Genomic DNA, 23,154 nt, shown 5'->3' on the forward strand with positions numbered 1-23,154 from the left:
ATTATCTTAGGGTTGTTGATACAGCGCTTGTATTGGTTTTAACTTCATTGTGCTAGTGTACCCGCAACTGTACACGGAGTACATTTGAATACTTTGATCATCAAACAATGATGTGAATTTGCAAAAACAGAAAAACAATATTTTTAGTATTGTCAAATCATTGTGCCTGTGCATCTCCAATTAGAATTGTAGTTCAGTTAAAAAAACTGTAGATTGACTACAGAGTAAACCATTTTATGATTTCTTATTTTGATCATTTTAGCCTACAGCTAACAAATTTTAAATGTACATTTTACCATCTCCAAGAAGTTAGAATGTTACATAAGAAACAGTTTAATACGGAAATGAGGTTGCAATTGACCTGAAAAAATATTTTCTTGTGTTGAATGAATCTGTACAATGTATTCACTTTTGGAATTGCAATGAAATACAATGAGCTCTCCTACAGCAGTCTAATATATTGAGACTCTCCTGTATTCTCTAAAATTGTTGCCCAATGAAAAGAACACGGATGCTCCAAGTGCCGCGTGAGCCCCTGAAACTACAAATATGGCGGCTCGTTGCCAAAGTTTTGGCGACAGCAAGTGTCCAACTTCCTCTTCCAGGTGGAGGCGACTGATCGATAAACAAATCGATCACTAGCACAAGTGTACTTGCTTGTTCTTCTCATGCTACAGCACAGGTGAGGTACAACGTACTTTGAATGAAACTAATGTCAAATCAACACCGACGTTAACGTCAGTTTGTGGTTATTTCCTGTTAATGGGCTCAATTACCCGACTAAATTAGCTTAGCCTCGAGCCAAGCACGTATTGCTATCGGTTCGCCAAAGAAAACGCTTTATATATATATATATATATATATATATATATATGTAAGAGAGGTTAATTTGTGACGTTTGCCGTCAACTGTAAGTCTTTGCACTGGTTCTTGAAGAGCCAGACATTACTTCGTAAAACGGCGGACATGAAGGCATGTTGCTAAAATAATGGCTACACTGTGTTCAACTTGACGAGTGCACATTATATATATATATCTAGAATGTGGATTCATTGAACTAGTTTTATTTTTCAGAGACAAAAGTACCATAGACTAACAGCTTGGAATGCGATATTGGGAACTGTATATATGAAAGCAAATTTAAACCACTGTTTCAATTGACAAAAAAATACATTTTACAGGGATTTGTTTTATTTGGAGGGAAGACCACAACTATGATTAAAATATTTTAATGATATATTAAAGCTGTCACGATCAAACCTTTTATGAATCAATTATTCGATAGATACTTCGTTGTGTACTCGTAATTATTATTGTTTTTTTATTTTATTTTTTTATTACTAACATGCATTTTATTCTCATTTATGAGGGCTGGACTTCTATCCTTAAACTGCATATGTTGGTACAGAGTGTATGGTAGAATTTCTGTACAGAATTTGAGAAAACAAAACCAGCCTTTGCTAAATGGTTAGCATTCGCGATTAGCATTCACACGCTGGCGATTACCATTTAAGGTTAAAAAAAATGTTATTTGTACAATACACATCTAATAGTGTCTTAGATGCTCCTCTGTCGTTTTCGGCTAAGTTTATCTGTGGCCCAATACTGCGCCCGTCTGCAATAAATGTCCATTTGAAACATTGGTTCCGGCGTCACAAACATGGTTCCAGGCAGAACCTCTGGCGGAAATTCTGCGTCGACCTATTTTTGAAGTTGATTTAGCCGAGTTATTAATTTTTTTTTTTTTTTAAATATACTCCCGCGACCCTAGTGAGGATAAGCAGTTCAGAACATGGATATATACACACACTGGTCCTGCACAGTTATTGCCAAAATAACAATCACCATTATTTTGATCAATATTGTAATCATGATCATTAATCACAATTGTTCCTCGTGTTAGGGAAAAATCTTGCACAGCTTTTCAACAATCAATATCGAGCAGTTTACAGTGCAAAATCTTTAAATAATAATAAATTATAGATAATAAAAAATAAATATACCCCCCAAAAAATTCAGCTTTACCAAGGGCTAACTGAATATATATGCTATTACAAAGTGCAATCATGAATCGTAGCTTTGTTAATGCATAAACGCAATAACATTAAACTATAAGCATCGACTTTTCATTTGAAATATATACACACTGTAATGTGTAATATATATATATATATATATATAGATATAGATAGACATTACAGTGTGTCATTTTCAAATTAATGTTCTGAAAACAAGCTACTTTTATATAGGTTTCAAGATGCCTCAGTATTCTACAGATTTTGTGGATCAAACAGAAGAAGCTCATGAGAACATCTGTAGCACCAATGGTCCAAAAAGTCCTGATGTTCCAGTTCCATGTTCGTTGAAAGAACCAACTGTGTCCAGGGGCCACTCTTCAGCCGCCAGTAGAACCAGCATCAATGGCATTAATGGATACTTGAACCATGTTAAGGACAAGGCTACCAATGCAGCACATGTAAGGAATAACAGGAAACAAAGGAGCATGTTTTCTGCTGCAGGTGGCGTCTTGGTAAACGGGAACGCCAGTGAGGGTCACGTGTTGTCCACCTCTGAGCAACCAGCAACAGAACGCGACTCGCCATTGACAACAAGGGTGAAAAACAAGAGATGGAGGTAGGGCTGAATGAGTTCTTGTTTTCTGATGGAAAATTGCAATAACAGACACAGCAATCATGTAATTTCCAAAGCTGCATTTTATTTATTTATTTTAAACGACCCTGACTAACCCAGGATCTGTTGTATCATCTATTTTACACATTAATGCCATCTTCCTGCCATACCGCCAAGCTCACCAATCAGAAGCGGCAAGCTACGCATGGACAGGTCACGCTAACCAATCAGTATGAACCTGCTCCTTGTGCTTTGTGACGTTAATGTGTTTTGAAATCGCTTCAGCAGAACCAAAATTAGGTTTAGGGTGATTCAGTCTCTGATAAAAAACAGCACTTTGGTCATTTGGGTGTACAGTAGTTCCGGTTTGAGGTTGCAGATGTCAGAAAGTTTTCACGGGCGGTTTGTTGCGCTGTTACGGATAAATTGAAAATCTTCCGGAGTGGAAATTTTCCATGCTAAATTCACTTGCATGGCCCAACGTCTGCCATGAAATATAAACTTCTATCGTTTATATCTTTACATTAGTGGAACAGTTGGATCGAGCGTTAATCGATTAGTCATGCCTGGAGAGTGGGACCCGGCGGGGATGACATGCTAAAGAGCCGACTGTTACTTTTCCGCCAGTCACTAGTGAGCTGAGTTCAATGAACAGAGCCGGTGAAGTGTGCATGAGGTTTACAAGTATTAGTTTTCAGTTTTTGTTTGACAAGAGTGACTTTAAACGTCCCACCAATATTGTATGAACAATGAATGAATGCCAAGTAAGTGCAGCAACACGACTGCTTTCGGTTAGCATGTTTACATCACCCATAAATACTCGTTTACGGCACTGCTAGAGGAGCGTGGATGTAAAGAACATTGTACATTCCAAAACATCAAAATTAAATTGGAAAAAAAGTGATTGACGGTGACCTTTTTAAAACATGTGAAAGCATTAAAGTAATAGCTTTTAATGTTCTGATGGTGTGAGCCAATTGTTTGCCTTCTTTGTAAATGTTGTACATTGTGAATATGGCACTGAAGCATGACTCAAAGAAAATCATGAATTTAATTGAAATCTCATAATCTGCCAGAAAAATCTCAATGAGATCATTTCCAAAAATCTTTCAGCCCTGGGTGGAGGAGGAAAAACAAAAGGAGAGAGCCGCGTCACCTCCCCGACAGCGGCTTTGAGTGCACACAATGTATTTTAAGGTAAATTGCTCCCATTATTATTGCCCAGCTTGGGTAACTTGTTTGTGCCTTTCAAATATGAGCGGCTTAATCATGCCACAAGCATCCCCAAACTACTACCCCAAAAGTTGAGTCACTCCCTTTCTATTGTAAAACACGTAATATAGTGACAAAAATCCCGTCTGTTGCACATGAAAAATTTCAGCCAGTTAATGTCTTGATTGTGTATCAGTGAGGTTAGCAGTAAACGTAGTAATCGGACGACCTTTATAGACACACCGAACCTGCGTGTCCCAAGAAGCCAGCATTGCAGCCACCGGAGGAGGAAGACTGGGACAAAGAGTGCGAAGCCAATTTGAAGAGATTTTCAGGCCAACCTTATGGTAAAGAATAATTCCTCCTTTATTAATGACTACCTCTAGTATTTGTACACTACGTCTTCCACTGTAATGCGGACTAAGTAGAAATGCGGTTGCTTTGGATTCTGTGTTCCTTAAAATAGCATCACATTAGTGATGTCACTAATTGTTGCCCATTTAAGTTTCCTAGTTGTCACATGATAGGCGAATGTGCGAGCGTTCTTGCCAAGCTACGTCTATACAGGTTTGCACTTGCTGCGCGGCTATTAGACAATGCTGATGTGAATTTCATCACATTACTTCAAAGTACGCAGGTAGAGTTGAATAATAGAAATAAATAGATCATCAACATCTGCATCACAGTTTTGAGGTTCCCGTTTCGAACCTCCGCTCGGGCCTTCCTGTGTGGACATGCATGTTAGGTTCATTGAAGCCTTAGGGTCACGGATTTGCTGAAGCCGATCGCAGATGAATTTGGGCGAGAGGCGTGCTACACCCTGAACTGGTTGCTAGCCAATCGCAAGGCACAACAGACAAACTACCATTCACACTCATATTCACACCAATGGACAATTTCGTCTTCAATCGACTTTACATGTATGTTTTTGGAATGTGAGGTAGAAGTGCTAATCACGCTTCCACTGTGTCACCATGACCCCCCCCCCCCCCCCCCCCCCTCCCCCAACGAGTGTTTTGAAAATATTTATGTGCCCCCTTCCAGGTCCAGAAGATTTATTTGTGATGGCTTTTGGGGATTTAACGCTGGAAGAAGAAGAGAACGTGGCGCGCCCGGCTGGTTACAGTCCAGCCATGCACCACCCACACCCGCTCCCGTTGTTGTGCTTCGGCGTCGCTACCGAGCCTGAACAGTTTTCAGATGCTGATGAGTAAGCCCGCATTCTGGTAACACCACAATTCGTTGGTTTACTCGCTAGCCCTTAATGACCGAAGATTATGGGTCATATTTAAAAAAATAAAATAATAATAATAATTTTTATAGAATTTTTTTGTCGTCATTACAAGCATCGTTTAAATTATTTTTTTTTTGCTTGGCATCTGTGCAATTCATTAATTCAATACAAGGGTAGGAGATATTTTGCTGTAGCTTTTATTTTTATGTTTTTAGATTTTTAATTTTATATTTGTTGTGCTCAATATATTTTCTCGTGTGTAAAAACTGTATGTTTCTGATCTTAGTCAGTTTCAACATTCTAGCGTAAGTGCTTTTAATTTGTACTACTAGTAATTAGTTGGTGATACAGTGGACTTAGTTTTTACCTGATTATTTGTTGCCGTTTTGAATCCCCAGGTTTCGCTCCTGCGCAGCGTACAAACGCAGCACACACGATACAATTACCCACGTTTTCAGTTCCTAACCACAATAAATCAAACGATCTCAAGCTCAAACCTTGCTTTATTTTATTCACCAGTTTGTCTCCAATCTCCACGTTGAAACCGGAATGTTTGCTGTCGCGATGACTGTGTTTGGCCACTTGATGGTACAGTTGTTGCAGCTTCTTGTTATTTGCTCAAAGCAATGGGAGTTGAGTGAGTTCATTTCCAAGGACTAGCTTGCTTACTGACTGCATTTCTCCCTGGAGTTTCATTCACAGAGCACTTCATGGAGGCAAGGGAACTGTTATAGTGCTAATTAAAGGTGTTGTTATGATATGAAAACCCTTCAAATCCACAATCATCTTGTTATTTAATGGTGGTTATTCTTACTTGTTGTTCCGTATTGGATGCCTCTAAGTAACTGTAGCTACTGGTTTCTTACATTTAATGTAAATCTAAAACGTGAGAGAATGTGATGAAAGCCTTTCCAGCAACAAAATAACATATAAATCAGTCACACATTTTGAGATTTGTATTTTTTATTTATTTTTTTAATTCATTTGTTGCTATCTAAAAAGACACAAAAAGTCTCAATGTTTCTGGGTACTCAATGATGCTATAGAAAATATAAAATCAAAATGGTCAGACTGACATTTGTTTATATCTATTGTAATATATTTTAATTCAGTTATTTGGGGGAAAACATTTTGCTGCCCCCTCGTAGTAAAGACTGTATCCCTCGTAGTTCCCTAGTACTCTGCAATTGAGTCAATACATGTGCCTATCCACAGAAAAAAAAAAAATAATTGAAAATTGCATACAGCACTTTGGCAAAATGCCTTGATTAGTCTGTCTCCCGAGAGCCATTTTCAATGAAGCGCGATTAAATTAACATTAAACAATAGTCGTCTGTATGATAATGCCACAATGTCATACATGTGAAATCCCAGTGGACATTTCTAACGGTCAACGATAGCACACTTCAGTTTTTAAAAAAGCTCGTCTGTGCGTTGTATGACCGAGCGCGGTTTTGGGCGATGACGTCGGGAGTAGCAAAGCTGCGGGGCTTCGGTGCCACTTTCTTTAGATGTGATTCCCCAAGAGTTATTTCATTCATCTGGTCCCTGTGTGAGCTGTCAAGCCTGCTCTCTATTGCTCGGGTGGCAGGAGACTAGCTTGTCAGCCTCAGCGCAGGATGGAGGCTTGCGGTCGCCGCCGCTTCCTGCAGTCGGTCTTGGCGAGCACATGGCCGTCACTGTCACCCCGATTCTCCAAAGTCACTTTTGATGTGTAGTCAGATGTGCCGTCCAGATGGTGATGTTCAGCGTGTAACTGAATCATCTAGAATTGCATCAGCTCCCTTGAATTTGTCTTTCAAATTCTAACGCTGACGTGGTGTGTGTTTGGGGAGTGTATTCTATTTTACATAATTTGCATAAGGAAACAGAATCTTATGCCCAATTACCTGTTTGACTGGCAGACTTTGTAGTCGCTTTTTAGCACATAAACATGGATTCCATCTCACGAGTTAGTATTCAGTGACATGACCAATGACATATGACCAGTTCTGCCAATACAAAACATAAGGCGTAAACTACACTACATTCAACCCCCATGTTTCACAGAGGATAGTTTCCAGACCCACTTGCAATAGTTGAAAACCGCTATAGAGAGGCCCTCTCAAGAGGAAGGGGGGTGGGGTGGGGTGGGGCGGGGCGGGCGGACGGACGGACGCTTTCTTCTAGTTTTCACTCTTTATTTTCAAGAGACTCATTCGATATTACTCGTTTACTGAACACCTGATACAACCCACGTGCATACGTGTGCAAAATACACCAAAACAACGTGAGCATCATGATGAAAGTAAACAATAAAAATGACCTTGTACTAACCCTTCCGCATTGGTTTGTATGATTCTATTTGATGTTTTTCATGTCTAAAAGGGCTTAGACCCACATCCGCATTGGTCCACATGAGAAATGAAAACTGCAATTGTTTCACTTGACTTGCGGTGTAAAGTATTGTTGTTAGTCAAGTGAAGTTTATTTGTTATAGCCTTTAATCGCAAAAGAGTGTCAAAGGTCTTCACGGGCCCACAGTTGACGCAGATCGGCGACATCCCCCTCATCGTCTCATGAGAATGCTCACCCATCAGTCCTGCTAATTTGCTAGCTGCAAGATCACATTTGGCCACCGTCAGTTGGCAGCGCCAGCAGATGAATTCCTCTTTGCGCATGCAAACAGCATGCATCAATGCTGCGTGTGTCCTGCATTGGGCATAAAACACACACACAGACGGCTCATTCTCTCTTCGTCCACTGTGACTCACATTCAGTGGAGTTTTCTCATCTTGCCCTCGGTCTGTCTGCTCATCGTCAGAGCCCTCGTCCCGATCGATCCTGCGCACTACAGTGTGCTGGCACGTGAACAAAAAATGGCCGCAGCGAGCTAACCACAACCAGGCCCAAACAGTAGAAAAACAGGTTTGCGTTTGACCATTTAGGGGAGACGCTGGTGTCTGCAGTCATCTTTTGAAAATTGGAACTAGATGGAAAGCCTACAATGTGCTTCACTTTGGCTAGTTGCGTGCCAGCTTGAACCAAATTTGGACAGATATTTCACCGTTTAATTGAATGACATTCTGACTTTATAGAATTGGTGGATGGGATTTGACGGATTGTTCCAGTCTGTGAGGATGTGAGCTCATGGTGTGCCTTTAGTTCTTGTGAAGGATCCTTTTATTGTGACTTGACCCACATGGAAGGCAGCCAGGTTGTTGCGATCTGGGTGACGGATGGTTGAAGCGTTGCAGTCTGGACCCAGAAATGGTGCAAGCCCTCATGACAATACACAATGTTTCCTCATTCTAATAAATCAAACTCGCATGCTCTTGAAAGTCCCTCTTGGCCGCAAACCCTGAGTCTGATTTTTGTTGCTGCTTGTATCCCTCATTCGGGGTGGCTGTAATCATTTTAGTCCTCTTGGGTGAATTGTTCTGAAATAAAGTCTTGCCACATGTGCTACAAGAAGGGCAAGAAGAATACAAGAAGGGCAACGTGTTTAGGCAAGTCTGTGAGTCAGGACTCTTTCTAGGGTAAAATCTTCACCATATTGTGAAAGTGGAGCATAGTGTTACTGCTGCTGGAAATGAAACTGTGTGTGTGTAAAGTGTTAATGCAAAACACATTTAGTGTAACATGATTGTTGTTGAAATTGTTAACACGTGGCCTTGTAAAAACACTGTTGGGTTCGTTGAGGTTTGGTCAACTGGCTTTTTAGAGGCTTCATTTGTCAGTTTAGTCGTTGGTTTTGGTTCTTCTGACCCGACTGTTGGTCCATCCATTTTGTATCATGCTTATCGGGGTGTTGAGTTGCAGGGGGCCAGAAATTGAATTCAGCTGGATGATATTTATTGATTTAGACTACTAGACTACACCCTGGACTCATCGCCAGGCAATTTTGAATGGTACATTGATTCGGAATTAAGTATCCACCAACTTCATGAAAGCCATTTATGTGTACCACTTTTTTTTTTTCTTAATTTGCAAGCAGTTATGTAGCTGCACACTGGAAAGTAACAAAATACAATCTGTTTTCAACGAAGAAGACCATTTCGACAGGTCAAAATTGCAACGCTGATCATGTCGCACGCTCTATTTGTCCTTTTTGTGTGTGTGTGTGTGTGTGTGTGCGCGTCTGAATTCACTGAGGCACACCAGCAAGCAACATGGCATGCACTATTGTGAATTTAAAAAATCCCTGAAAGTGACAGCTGAGTACACCACATAGATGTAAAGCCAGCCAGCGTGACTTCATCTACTCCTTCCAAAGTTCTGTCAGCTGAGACCATCACAGCACCACAATTTATCCAAGGATGTTTGCACATTTTGTATCAAAATCAGTTCCAACTTTCAAAAACAGGTCCACCACGCTACCATTGTCAACAACACGTTTTAACGCCAGCCTGCCAGATTGGTGAAACAATGGGAGCTCTGAATAATGATTTTATTTTGGCATTGGTATGCTGCCTCAAGTCCGCTGGCATAATTGTAATGCAGTCAGGAATTAAAATGATGTTTGTTTGGTTTTGCTCCCGGGCTCCCCCCCCCCCTGCACAAACAAAGCAAATAAGTCGCACTTGTTGAAATGAAAAGAAAATTGAACAGTAACACAAGTGCTAACATAGACTGCTACAGTACGTGATCTAGGATCACATCTGCGAGGACGGGGGTTCTAGCCTGATATATTTTCATGGTGCTTTCTTAAGCTGCAGCACAGTGTTGTACGGGTGAGACATGGCGACTTGCTTAAGTCGACGAGCGACTAAATCGCTACGATGGCAGTACTGTCTGCGCTTTTGTAAAGCGCTTCTCGGTTCGCAGCTCTGTTGTTAGAGGGAGCAGTGCACGTCAGCTAGTGATGATTGACAGGGATTTTAATTCAGTTGAATTTGGTGATGTTCTTTTCTATTTAACAGGTCAGAATATTTAAGGTCAAATAACCAACTCAGAATAAATTCCTATGGCATTTAGGGGTGCAGGTCGAGGTTAAGTTTGATTGGCATGAGGATTATGAGGAGGTCCTTGGAAAAATGTATCCCTGTCAGTGGTCCCTGGACCCAAATATTTTGAGAGCTCCTCCAGTCTGCGTTCACTTCAAGGTTCATTGGACGCTGCAGTACCTCTCCAGGCCCAGATAGGGGCAGTGTTTATCAGCCCAGCAACTGTTGACTCTAGCCTGTTGAGATGCTGAGCTCGTAGCTCAGCCTCCAGCTCCATGCCAGCCTGTAACGACCTGCTTGTCTGGCTGCTCTGCCCACCTGTCTGCCTCCGACAAAATGGCCTTTATCATCACTCCTACCCGAAAAGCTTCCTCACACGCACCCTTACCCACTTTCGTCCCCGTTAGTTTTACTGCAGAAGCTTCCAAGCGGTTCATTCTCTCCACTTTTCTTTTGTCTGTGTGCACGCCTGCCAGTTTGGGGTCGTCTGGCTCCCCTGCCAAGGGATGTCAAGATAGGTGCTCGATAACAAGCGCCCCGCAGACCACTTCCATACGTGAGCAGGGAGCAGGCATGGCTGGGGGAGAAAGAATACAGAAATGGGAAGAATAAAGTGTGGGCAAAGCAGACAGATGGGTAGGAAAGAAGAGAAATTGGTAACGCCAAGCTATACGGACGATGGATTTGCCTTAATTTCAGGCTTGCACACTTCGGCTGTTCGTCTGCGGAGCCCAGGGACGACTCCACTGGGACTTAACATTCACAGAAAGAAACAGACCGTGACAGTCACACTCTCTCTTATTGTCTTGTATACACACACACACACACACACACACACTGTAGCAGCATCATTGTGAAGACTTACTCAATCACTGATAAGGCAAATGCAACGTGAACCTTTCTGAGCCCTGTCTCTCCCTGAATAATTTGTCATTCACGGACGTGAGTGAAGATAAACATTTCAAATTGAATGGCTACTTTTAGTGCAGCACGGTGGCATAGCGGTTCGCACGGCTGCCACACAGTCGTGTACGGGTCCAGTTTTCGATTGAGCTCGGTTAGGTTGGGTCCATTGAAGACTAAATCGTCGATAGGTGTGAATGCAAGTGTAAATGGTTGTTTGTTGACTGGAGGGGTACTTTTATGACTGCAATATAACGCTGCATTCAAGACTGTTGGAAATATACTATCCTGTCCAACAAACAAAAAACATGCCTTGACACCCTTTATAACACAATATTTGCTTTGTTTTTGAATCAATATGTCTGTCAGCAAACAATCTTTATAGGCAGCCTTAGTTATTTTTTTCTAATGCATTGTAGCTCAATGTTGCGCTGATAATGCTGCAGAATAGAAAAACATAAATGGAAATTATGAGTATGTACTGCATACTACAAAATAACATTACAGCGATGATTGTGAAAAAACTGGAGTTCTGTTTTCTGCCGCTAAATCTAATAACTGTCATTTGTGGTGTTTATAACAACTGAACCCCTGTAAAATGAATTTTATTGCTGTTGTAAAAAAAGAAAGAAAGTGACATTGTTTTCACTGGAACAGTGTAGATATAGTTGTCTAGTTTCATTTCTGCCACAAAATGATCTGACTTCATCCCAAGTAGGAAATTCCGACTTCAAGCGACGTAGTCGGAGGTTAGAAATTTCCGACTTCCCTGGAAGCCGGCACCAAAGTCCAATAAGGACGTAGAAAAACAAGTGGAGTTGTTGGCCAAACTCATTCAGCACAGAGCTGTTGCTCATAGCGTTAGCTTGCAAAATGTTTGCTCAGCTTGTCATCCTTTGATTGTGTGAGCGGGAAATTTTGCTTCGGAGAACACAATGGAAAGTGAGCGAATTAGGACCAAGCATTCTTCTTTTCTTTTTTTCAGCAACGTAGAGCCCAGCATCCTCATTCCCCACATTGCAGCGAGCCTGCTTATATGCCTCCCACGCCCATTTCTGCCATACACGCATGCACTCTGCTCACCATACATCACCCAGGAATCTGGCCTTTTCCAGATTACATTAACGTTCCTGTCTGTCTGCTTCTGCCGCTTTCTCAATCGCTCTGTCACAAAACACACTCCGACCCACTCGTGCTACAAGCTGGAGGTTGACACACAAGCATGACCGTTAACGCCGCTCCTTCCGACCGTGTGTTGTCTTTCCGTGCCTTTTGTAGCAGCGTGGCTGCAGCTGCTTGCACGCTCTTGAAGTAGCGTTCCAGAGGGGGAAAGCCCATCAGGCCACGCGTAAGAAAGGAATTTGACCTGACTGTCACACCTGATGTCCGCGCCCTTGTGTGTTAATTTGCACCTTTGCGGTAGCTGCCGTGTGATATCAGCTGTTTTCTATCACAGGAGCCTACCTTTTTGGAACTCGAGTCTGTCAAAGTCGCATCTTTTCATTTGTATAGAAGTGATTTACAATGGCTTAAGGCATCTGCTGTGTTGCTGAGCTGCTGCTATTGGGGGAGTCTATTGTACAAGAGCACAAGATTATTCCTGTTCTTTATTCTAAATGGTTCAACAGACTAGTCATTAAGTTTATCTTTTAGCACGTCTAGGTTCGGTGCAACTTTCCCAGCCTTTTCTATGGCCTGCACCCCAATAAAACTTTTAATGGTGTTACAACGCCTCCAAAGGTAATATCTCATATGAAGATGAATAAAATGAAAAATGTTATCTAATCGAGTTTTCACAGTGTTTTATCCCTGAGTAGGAAACACTTGGGTGAAGATATATGGAGAAAAAATGATTAGGATAATGATGAAGAAAAGTACAGTACTGCAAAATATTGACTTTATTATGGAGGTTTTACAGTGCAAAATGTCTGCTAAACAACAAGACAAAATACAAATTCTAAAAACATTTTTTTAACATTTTCACCATTTTTATCACTAAATATATTTCCAAAGGTGCTATTGACATGAACATTTCATCAAATAACAAATAAGATCAGAAACAAAGTTGTGTGTAATAATGTGAAATGACACAGGGAAAAAGTATTGAACACACCAACGGGTATACTTCGTACAAAAGACATGCTTTTTTTTTTTTCAGCAATGGGGTCTTGCGTGATGAGCGTCCATACAGGCCATGGCGGCAAATTTCCTTGTGACAACAGTACCTGCTAATTCCAGGCTTTTTGAATTTTATATATATATATATATATATATATATATACTCCTTCTTGAGCCATCAATTTATCGTGGTGGAGGGGTTTGTGTGTCCCGATGATCCTAGGAGCTAAGTTGTCTGGGGCTTTACACCTTTGGTGAGGGACCTGGCAAAGCACGGCTCAAATGACCCCTTATGATGATGAAAATAAATGGACCTAGGTTTCCCTTGCCCGGACGTTGGTGCTGGAGGAGGCCCCGGCGACTACCCAGGACAAGCTGCAGAGACGTCCGTTTCTCGGCTGTCCTGGGACCGCCTCGCGATCCCCCCGGAAGAGCTGGATGAAGTGGCTGGGGAGACGGAAGTCTGGACTTCCCTGCTTCAGATGCTGCCCCCTACCTGGGCATAGTAATCAATTAGTTCATCATTCAGAAATCATTTAATTGTGCGGAATTTGTTGTTGATGAATCGATCGCGTCTTGGTGTGTACTATAGCCAACTAATTTGCTGGCTAAAGAAGGCCATGACGTCAGATATCAAAACACCAACACTAGCATGGAAACGGAACATTCAAAGAGAGTCTCCCATTTTATTTTGAAAAAAAAAAAAGATGAATTCATCGATCCCCATTGTTGATCAAGAACATTTGGTCAAATGCCCTTCTCGAAGTCATGTAGTTGGGGAGTGCTTTGTCGCCACACAAATTGTGGTCAACTGTCATGGATGCATTTGCTGCTAAAATGCATTTGCAGCAAATTTTTAACCATAAAGAGCCACGAACCCATCTTAAGCAGCATTTCTGTAGAATACAAGCTTTAGTTTCATTTATTCAAACACTTGGGGAAACGTCGTCCTCACCTATAATTCCGAGTGAAAAGGGCAAGGAAAAACATTGATTTATATTTTGGAGCAGGTTAGGTCATAATCCCTGTCTTTAGATGTCTCTAAACATGAGACACTGACATAAAACAGGGCTGAATGTTGGCGCGCTTTCACTTGAACAAGGTTTAGTGGAACGGAACCACTATGCTCATTGCTGTGCAACCTGGCACCGGCAGCACGGCGATGGCTGAAAAACGGTAGGGGACACTGTATCCAGGACGAGCAAGGTCATCTGCAGGTTGATTGAGTGCTCGTAGGTGCGGGTGACCTCCTTCGCAGAAAGCGAGAGGAAGAAGGAGGATAGGCGGGATTCTGTCCCACTTTCTGCTTGTTTCTTTAATGTTTCGCCCAAATATGGGCTTATATTTAAATATGAGCATTAGGTGGACTTGTGGAATGTGCTTTAGTGTGTTTAAACGAGCCACCTTGGATCTCGTACAACATTATAGTGACGCCCAGTGAGTTTAAGTGCCTATGTGGAGTTAAGTTATTTTGTCTCAGCCACTTGTAAATCTTGACCAGCCCGCCTTGTTTTTTTTTGTTTTTTTTTGTGTGTGTGTGTGTGCTGCTCCTATTATTGTACATTAGCACAGCCATGGTTTCCACACAGCATTAATCACTGTGACAGACAAGGTTGGTGAGTCAGCTGGCGCGCACGTCCATGTGAGTCAAAGAGGCTCCTCCGAGCGAAATGTAACAGACAGGCTCCAAACCTCACCACGGCGTGCAAATGTGAAAATCATAGCAGCGCTAATCTTGAGGGCAAAGACGGAGAGCACGGGTGAATGGGGAACGCTCGAACAACTACTTACAGCGCATTTACGCTGTGCCACCTATATTATGTACTATATATGCAACACTGCTTAAACTTTGAAACTATGATCGAGAAAAACCAAAATTTTCATGTGGAAAAAAAAAAAAACGACGACATACTCAAAATGATCCCTGGCCAGAAGGACTGAAAAGGCTGTAATATGCATGCCAGGCCAGTAGTTGGCGATGCCACATCGTTGAGAAAAACTACATTCGTGTGAACAAACTCCTTGTCCTTGTAAGTTTGATCCCAAACATTTTTTTTTTGTTTTTTGTGATTTAAATGCAAGGCCAAAACTAAGAGCTTATCTCCCCAAGTTTTTATCTGACTGATGATATGTTGGCCTGAAACAACAGATAATATCTTTGCTGTTGTTGGGGTAATTTAATTTAATTAGATTTTCTTGGAAGAAGAATCACACCAAAATTTAAATTCCTAACAGCTGCAGCACCTGTTAAGCTAAAAATACTGTATTTTGCACCTGAATTGTGGCGGCCATGTGGTATTGCCTCTACCGCCTATTTCATTCTAATAGAGCCAAATGACAACTTAGTTACATTTACAATAGGCCTGAATTTGTTGGAAGGAGTAAGAAATGGGGACAGACACACATCACATTAACGTTGCATGCCGACCTGCAGTCATATTACCTGCTCTGGTAAAATGTTCTTCCTTGAGAATTATTTCGAGAGGCCGCTGCGTCAATGTCAAGTGTTCAAATTTGGTGGTAAAGTGTTTGGCTTATCAAACCAATCCCCCTAAAGTCTCTGGTAATCTGTTAGTTTCAACACATACTTTGCAATGTATAAAGGATGTCACCTACTATAAGTGGAGTATACACATACCAATTTTTAACATTTTAACCACATTTTTTACACAGGCGAAGAGGAAAAAATAGGCATGTGTCTGCTTACTGCTCTTCAAGTGTTTGGTGTACACAAGATGATATGAGACCATGCGCATAGCAATGTGTTGTAGTACCAAAATTGACCTGTGAGGGGCAGCATGGTGCCACAGGGTATCCAGACTGACAGGAAATACAACGAAGGAAGAGTAGTAATAGCTGATGGAACAGAATAAGCTAGGTAACTGTTATCTGGTAACTGTATTGCGTTTGCTAACGTTTTATTATGGGACATAACTTGTGAAACCGGTTATGCAGACACACAAAACAAACAGTTTCTCCTCTGTTAGTGTACGGCTTCAGGTCGCTTCCTAATTGGCTATCATTCTGTTTCACATCACAATCAGTCAGTTGAGCCCAACTGTTTTCTGAGCAGATCGGGGAGCAGAACTCCTTCTTAACACCCACAACACAGGATAATCGCCAGGATAATCTTTCAGAGACGTCAGGGAATCTGGCTTTTGCTAACCTGTGAAGTTTGATCCGATTTTTGCTTTGTGCGTACCCGGCTGAAGGTTCAAGTTTTCTGACTGAGCAACTTTACTTCCATTGACGTTGAGGACATTTTTGTATCTACTGCGTGGCTCAAAAGTCAATTCCACCTCATAACTGTAGATGGAGCCCTGGATCATGTAAAGCTTTAATTAAAAAAGGATTTAGCATCTCAGTACAAACAGACCATACGCCTTCTTTTGTTTCGTCATTCTTTCACGATCCTTTTTTTCTCCCCCGCCAACAACTTTTTGTAGCGTTCGTCTTTGCGCACCCTCCCTCCACTCTCCCTTCCTTCAGGCCTCGCAAGGAGTCTTTTTAAACTCCCACATGCGCGCTCCTTGTTGGCCTCCGTTGCAAACCTCGCTCAGACTTCCAACGTGTGCGAATTCGAGGACCATCTCTCGCTCCTTTTCCCCTCGTGCGCTCCTAAAACTCAGCTCCAGGATGGCTTTTTAGTTGGGAATTTTGCCCGCCGGATGGTTCTAAAAGGTGCCCTCATACGCCCTGTGTCTACGTCTGCTGAGAAATGTGCCCATGTGAGGTGCGAGTTGTGCGTGTGTGTGTGTGTGTGTGTGTTTTGGCAAGGCCTGCTGCATCCTCTGGGGCACTGAGTGTAAACAGATCTTCGTGGGCACCAGCAAATCCCCCCGGCTGGAGCGTGTGCTCTTGACTATTCCTTTCATTTTTCTCTCAAGCACGCACAAATACTCCCACTCATTCACACGTATTTCTTATCTGTTGACCAGAAGGTTCACCCTGGCACACAGTCCCCTTTCCCCTGTGTGACTGTGGGCCCTCCTCTTGCTTCCTGGAAGTGTCTAAAACCAATCTTGAGTTTCCCTTGCTTCGGTTTGAAGCTCCCAGGTGGGAAAAAAATAGACTCTGCTCTCCGTCGCCCTTGTCCAAATGCATCCCCCGCGCTTGAGTGCAAAACAAACCGACGGTCACGGGTACACAAGAACCTCTGCCTATAAGAGGCTGAACCGAAAAGATTGAGGTTAGTAGGTAGAGGTGTCGTTCAGCAATTTGTGAGCCAAACAAGGCAGCAAGTCAGTCGTGTTATGGTTTCCAGCTTCCCCCCGTAAACAGTCACACTCTCGCGCTCAGCTGGTCCGAGGACTTCGACATGTCAGATTGTTTTGAGGCGTCTACTTAATATTCCACTCGCACCGCTCACGTGGAAATATTTTCTAAATTGGGCTACGCGGACTCGTAGAAAGGAGAGCAGACACCTCAGGGAGCTCATCGTCAATCATGTGATGTAGAGTTTCGTCGCCGCTGCGTGCGTCAGGCCGCACAAAAAAAAAAAAAAAGTTACATTTTAATGATATGATTTCAGCAGCTTGTTAAGCACTTGTGGGGTGTAATTGGTGTTCATCACAGCCATTCACCAGCGTCATCAGTTCATGTTTAGGTTGTCGCACATGTAGTAGCTCGTCTGTTGCCTCTGGACCGATGCTCAAATATCATGTGACTTGGGGTATGTTCACACTTGTTGACAGCTTTGATTGACTTCAAATGAGCATTCGTTGGTATTAGTCAAGCTTCCACGCTTTTTTTCGTTTTAATATACAGTATATAAATTAACAGCGGCGCATATGCAAACAGCAAAATATGTGATCCTGCTGACAGGGTGGACATTTTTGGTTAATGTTAGCATTTAATGAGCATATGGTGGACCATTAGCAACATGGTTTAGTTAGCAAGCATACGGCATACTGTTTAACAAATCTATTTAGAATTTCTGATTTAGAATTTTTTTTTATTGACTCTATTTCACTATGACAATCACTACTCTTTGTATTTGCTTTTATTTTTGCTTTGTTTTACTTTTGCTCTCTGCAGCCAGGTCGGCCTTGCAAATGAGAATCTGTTCTCAATTGCCTTACCTGGATATATGTGTATCGTATACGTATCTTTGTGTGTGTAACTTCTATTTGACTGTGACATTATGTATATATATATTTATATATATATAAAACAGACGATCTTCAGAATTTAGTGTACAGTTCTTTCCATTACATTACAAAAAAGAAGCTTTGTATTTGTGCAGTTGCATCAACTGACCTTTATTGAGCCAGGGCATCATTCTTACAAACAAGAAAAATCCTATGGCAAATCACCACACAAAAATGTCACAAAAAATATATTCTGAAATAATGATCTCCTAATTTACTGAAGTATTTAATTATGCAACTTCTGCCAGCTAGTGAAAGAGCATTTAATTGTTCTGCCTGACATACTGAAATATGTCGCTGGCATAGACGGGTAAACAAAATTACATGAATTGTAGTAAAGAAATCCTCATTTTTGGACCAGATAATTGAAATTGAATAATAATAAATTAGTGGAAAGCGTGCTGCAAATAGGTGGCTGATTGATTTTCTGCCCTCCATAGAAAACAGCAGATTCTACGAAAGTCCTTCAAAACCTTTCACACAACAGCTCCCTCCCATTTTTGTGTTTTGGCACAACAACCTGGTGTGTGCGTGTGTGTGTGTGTGTTGTTTTTCAGGAAGGCTCATTTTGCCAGCAGCACTGAAACAATAGTGCATGGTTTTCTCAGCTCGCTGGTGTGCTGTGAAGGCCTTCGCTTGCAAATAACTTTAGGGAAACTCCAGATTTGCCACCTAATGTTTCTCCTCCTCCTCCTTCTTCATCTTCCTCCCCTCCTACTCCTCATTCTCCACCCTTCCCTCCCTCCCTACCCCCCCCCCCCCCCCCCCATTCTGATGACTCAGAGAAATGTGCTTGGCTTCTCTCCCGCTGCCAAAACACAAAGCGCCGTCTGATGAAAACAGAGTGAAATCGACAGTATATTCCTTCTCAAGAAAGGCTGGCATGAGGCGTTTAAGCACTCTCAGATGTGCTGTGTTCAAAAGGTGAAAAGCAGAGGGAAGGACTTTTTGGTGAAACGTCCAAAGAACTTGATTTCGTAAGGCCGAACCCAGAAATCAACACAGTGATAAGATTGGATTGATGTCCAAGCTAATGTTTTGTTTTGCGATAGTAGATTTATCATCATTTCAGTTGAATGTTGTTCTGTCCGATCCAACATGTTTCCTAAACCTCTCCTAAAAATCCTGAAAACAGCCTTCATGAAATAGCTTACTGTTTATTTAGTAAGTAGATTAAAAATACATCGCGGGTGGGCTGGCGCCAACGCCACCTGACTTTGAGCCAGAGGGGGGTACTCACCGGCCAATCACACGACACATATACAGTTAGACAATCAATCAATTTAGAATCTTAATTAACCCAACAAGCATGTGTTTGAAATTAAGATATTTGAACGTCAAACAGCAGGACTGTGAGGCAGATGTGCTAAAAAACCCATTAAAAATATAATGATAAAATAAATGTTATTTTAATATATTTTACAGGGTCGTAAGTGTATTTTGTGTTTTTTTTTCTTTTTTTTATACTTCAACAATGTTGACTAAAAATTATCATGTAAGAGCAAACAAAAAAAACACCATCCCGGATTCAAGGATAACTTTTGAGGCATATTTTTCCAATACATTTTTGATGTACAACCATTTTGACTTTTGGGGCTTCTAACTTTGGAGGTTCCATTGACTTGTGCCATCTTTGGCTGTTTTTTGTTGTTTGTCGTAGTTAAAAGAAGCCCTGGCTGACCTTAAATGACCGCCTGCCTTCGATTGGAATCTTCCTCTCTCCCACTCGCTACTTCCCTAATGATGAGCACTTACCAGCCAAAGGGAGGGGATTGCTCTCTCGCTCAACCCCCCCCCCCCAAAAAAAAATCATTATTTAATGTTCCTCTCCGAGTGTGTGTGATCTCGCACTTCTTCTCTGTGTAGCTTTCAGTCATAAGCCACTTAAATATTCTCTTTTTTTTATTCATCACAAACATCTGCATGCCAGAGATCTCGCACAACATACCCTCTGAAGACCCATTATTTATCTTTGTCAATAAGAAATATGTCCGCCCCCTCACGCCAATCTCAAAAACACAACACAAAATATAAAAAAACTATATAGCATCAGAGCACACTGCACACAGATGCAAAGATGTGACCGTCACAGACCATCAGAATTTCCTGGCACCGTTTTGCAATGTATTTGGTTTATAAGATGGCTCTGATGTGCCGTATTTGGCTATGTACAATAGCAGCTCTAAAGCGAGGGTCCCTCAGGGCTCATAATTTGGGCCTTCGCAGTTTCTCCTTCTTCTTTGTTCTAATCTACGCTCTCAAACATCATTGTCCCGATCACATCGCTCACCAACATATTTGTGTTAAGAGTCTGAGCGTGTGACCAACACACAAACAAAGTGTCACAAGACTCACTCTCACAAATGACACACACACACACACACACACAGAGCTAATCAAATGTCTTGTGAAACACTGGTTATAAATCTGTTTGAGGAAATGAGGCAATAGAAAAGAAAGGGCACGCTCCCTCAGCCAGTGTTGGCGTAAGTTAAATGTGTGCTCATGACAAAGACAATATTATCACTTCTTTTTGTCTATTTACAGTTCTCAGGGAACCAATGTACCATTGCACACAACAGTAAACCATCTTACGACCAACCATTTTACGCTTGAACTTCATCGGATAAGAGTGGAAAATATATATATATTTATATATATATATATATTTAGATATATATTTATATATATATTTATATATATATATTATATATAAATATATATATATATATATTTATATATATATATTTATTTATATATATTTATATATATAAATAAATATTTATATATATTTATATATAAATATTTATTTATATATATATATTATATATATATCTATATTTATTTATATATATAAATATATATATTTATATCTATATTTATTTATATATATATATATATATATATATAGCATATTTGATGTCGTTATTTACTGAACTGAGCGGGTGCCATTAACTATGCGTTTTTGGATCATTTTAAGCTATGTTACCTTTTTGTTCAGATTTATCTGGAGATTTCAACTGACTAAAAAGGACTATCATGGAGAAAGAGCAAGAATTGAGGCGGACGACAAAGTGGCACAGCTCACCAGATGATAGAGATGGACACAGACACAAAAATGTGATCACGTCAGAATCTACTGGAAGTCTCCACGTAAGAGCATCTAAAATACTTGTTTACACCACGCAGTAAGTCTCCACATATGAATTAATATGAGAGACTGTTTAGCTACCTTGGTAGTTGCTGCTGGTTCGGTTAGCAGCAGAATGCTCAGGAGGTAATTTCATATCCATATGCGAACAATAGTGTCGATGAAATGAGAGCATTACACTTTTGTTTTTTTCCTAATGGGGAAAAGGGATGAATCTGTTTGAAGGGTAAGGCCTTCATTTATCTCAAGACAAATTTTGCCATGGCAAATAGGGACTATTTTATGAAAAATATAATTCTCAGAGTTGAAACATTGCCCACTTTGAATGTGATCTATGGTCATTTACTGGCATTAATTACAGTAAATTATGCATTTGAGAAAAATGAAAGTGAGTCTACAACGGAATTCAGATTGAGCAAATTCAGTTACATTTTAATATCCTTCATTGTACATACTACCACAACACTTATTGCAGGCCTAATGTTTCTTCTTTTCAATAATGTATTTTGTTTTGTTGACAAAAAGGACTAGATTAAACATCCATCCATCCATTTACTATTGCACTTATTCTCATCGCGTGTGAGCAGGAGCTGATGCCATCTCAATATGGGTGAGAGTTTGAAGCTGATTTTGTCCTTTGACCTTTGTGTAGTTCATTTTGTGCACAAATAAAATACAGTATATACCAGTTTTGAATTTGAAATGAACCGTATTTTATTTTTTTTTCCAATTACGAAGGGTTCCGTGAATGCGGGTATGAAACCCGCGGGGGTTCAGTACCTCCAACAAGATTAAGAACCACAGCATGTGCTAGAAAAAGTCCAATCTTGCACGTACAATGAGCATCATGTAATTCAGGACTCCATGTTTGTAAGCTGTGCCACCAATTGATAAAAAAAAAAAATAATCATATTGCAAATGCCATGCACACAGCAAGCTAAGAGGTGTTTGATGGTGTTAGCTGCTCGAAATCCCAGAGTTAGCTGAGAGGCAGGCTAAGTGGTGTAAGTGTGTGTCATATGCGTGGGCAGCCTTGTGTCTGTGCGTGTGTGTGTGTGTGTGTGTGTACGCGTTTTACAAAAACGGCAGCTTGTTTGAAGCTTGCTACCGAGACTGCTATCAAGCACTGCCGCAACGCTTCGCCTCTTAGCCCCGACTCACACGAAGGCCTGTACAGACACACACACACACACACACCATAGCCACCCTTTCTCTGATGCACAAAAAATGATTATAGTCATTAACGTTACCACTCCAATTTTAGGTTCTTTAACGCGCTTGGCAGTCAGACAAGCCTTTTTGCACTATGTGGTGGCTAATGGTTAAAAAGTGGCTTTAGTGAGGTTGGCGAGCCAACACCGAGGTCCTGGTTCACATGGCCTGCCCCAGATTATATGATGACACGTTCTGTGGCTCTGATCGGAAGTACGGAACTCGCCAAAGCTAAAAATGCATCAGGGGATTTTCTATGTGACTCAAACTACCATCTCGTTCTCAATCGTTGTTTGTATCCGCCACCCTCTGTCCTCCCCCCGGGCACAGTAGGGAGGGGGGTAACAATGCCTCTTTTCCACTGCAGTGTGCCCAGGGTTTGGGTCTTCTTACACCCAAATAAGTTGTATTTATATACAATAGTTTGATCTGATGATGTTGAAATCTTCAGTTGTTTAGAAATGGCTCTCAACGCTTTCACAATTCTCCTCCTAAGATCGTAACAGAGTTCGTTTGACTTTCCACTTGTTTTGAGTATTGGTGGATCCAATGAGTGCTGTCAAACAATTTGTATGCTGGCATAGAGAAACTAGCAGCTGCAGTCAATCATGACGAGTG

General features: G+C 41.2%; 1 protein-coding gene across 3 annotated transcripts; it reads left to right on the plus strand.

The window, feature by feature from the left end:
* Positions 1-551: 551 nt before the first annotated feature.
* LOC133477145 (uncharacterized) lies at positions 552-23,072 on the plus strand. 3 transcript variants are annotated; one of them, XM_061771567.1, is made up of 7 exons: positions 552-682; positions 2,250-2,446; positions 2,519-2,634; positions 3,745-3,828; positions 4,081-4,190; positions 4,888-5,053; positions 21,175-23,072. In XM_061771567.1, the coding sequence occupies exons 2-7, from the start codon at positions 2,258-2,260 to the stop codon at positions 21,266-21,268; spliced, it is 759 nt and encodes a 252-aa protein (XP_061627551.1). In that variant the 5' UTR covers positions 552-682; positions 2,250-2,257; the 3' UTR covers positions 21,269-23,072. The 3 variants fall into 3 exon arrangements, with proteins under 3 accessions (XP_061627551.1, XP_061627549.1, XP_061627550.1); XM_061771565.1 differs by having other exon boundaries at positions 2,250-2,634; positions 21,175-22,247; XM_061771566.1 differs by lacking the exon at positions 21,175-23,072 and adding an exon at positions 5,476-5,657 and having other exon boundaries at positions 2,250-2,634.
* The last annotated feature ends 82 nt before the right edge of the window (positions 23,073-23,154 follow it).

The sequence above is a fragment of the Phyllopteryx taeniolatus genome, chromosome 4 (genome assembly GCF_024500385.1).
Source record: "Phyllopteryx taeniolatus isolate TA_2022b chromosome 4, UOR_Ptae_1.2, whole genome shotgun sequence".
In the NCBI taxonomy this organism is placed as follows: Eukaryota; Metazoa; Chordata; class Actinopteri; order Syngnathiformes; family Syngnathidae; genus Phyllopteryx; species Phyllopteryx taeniolatus.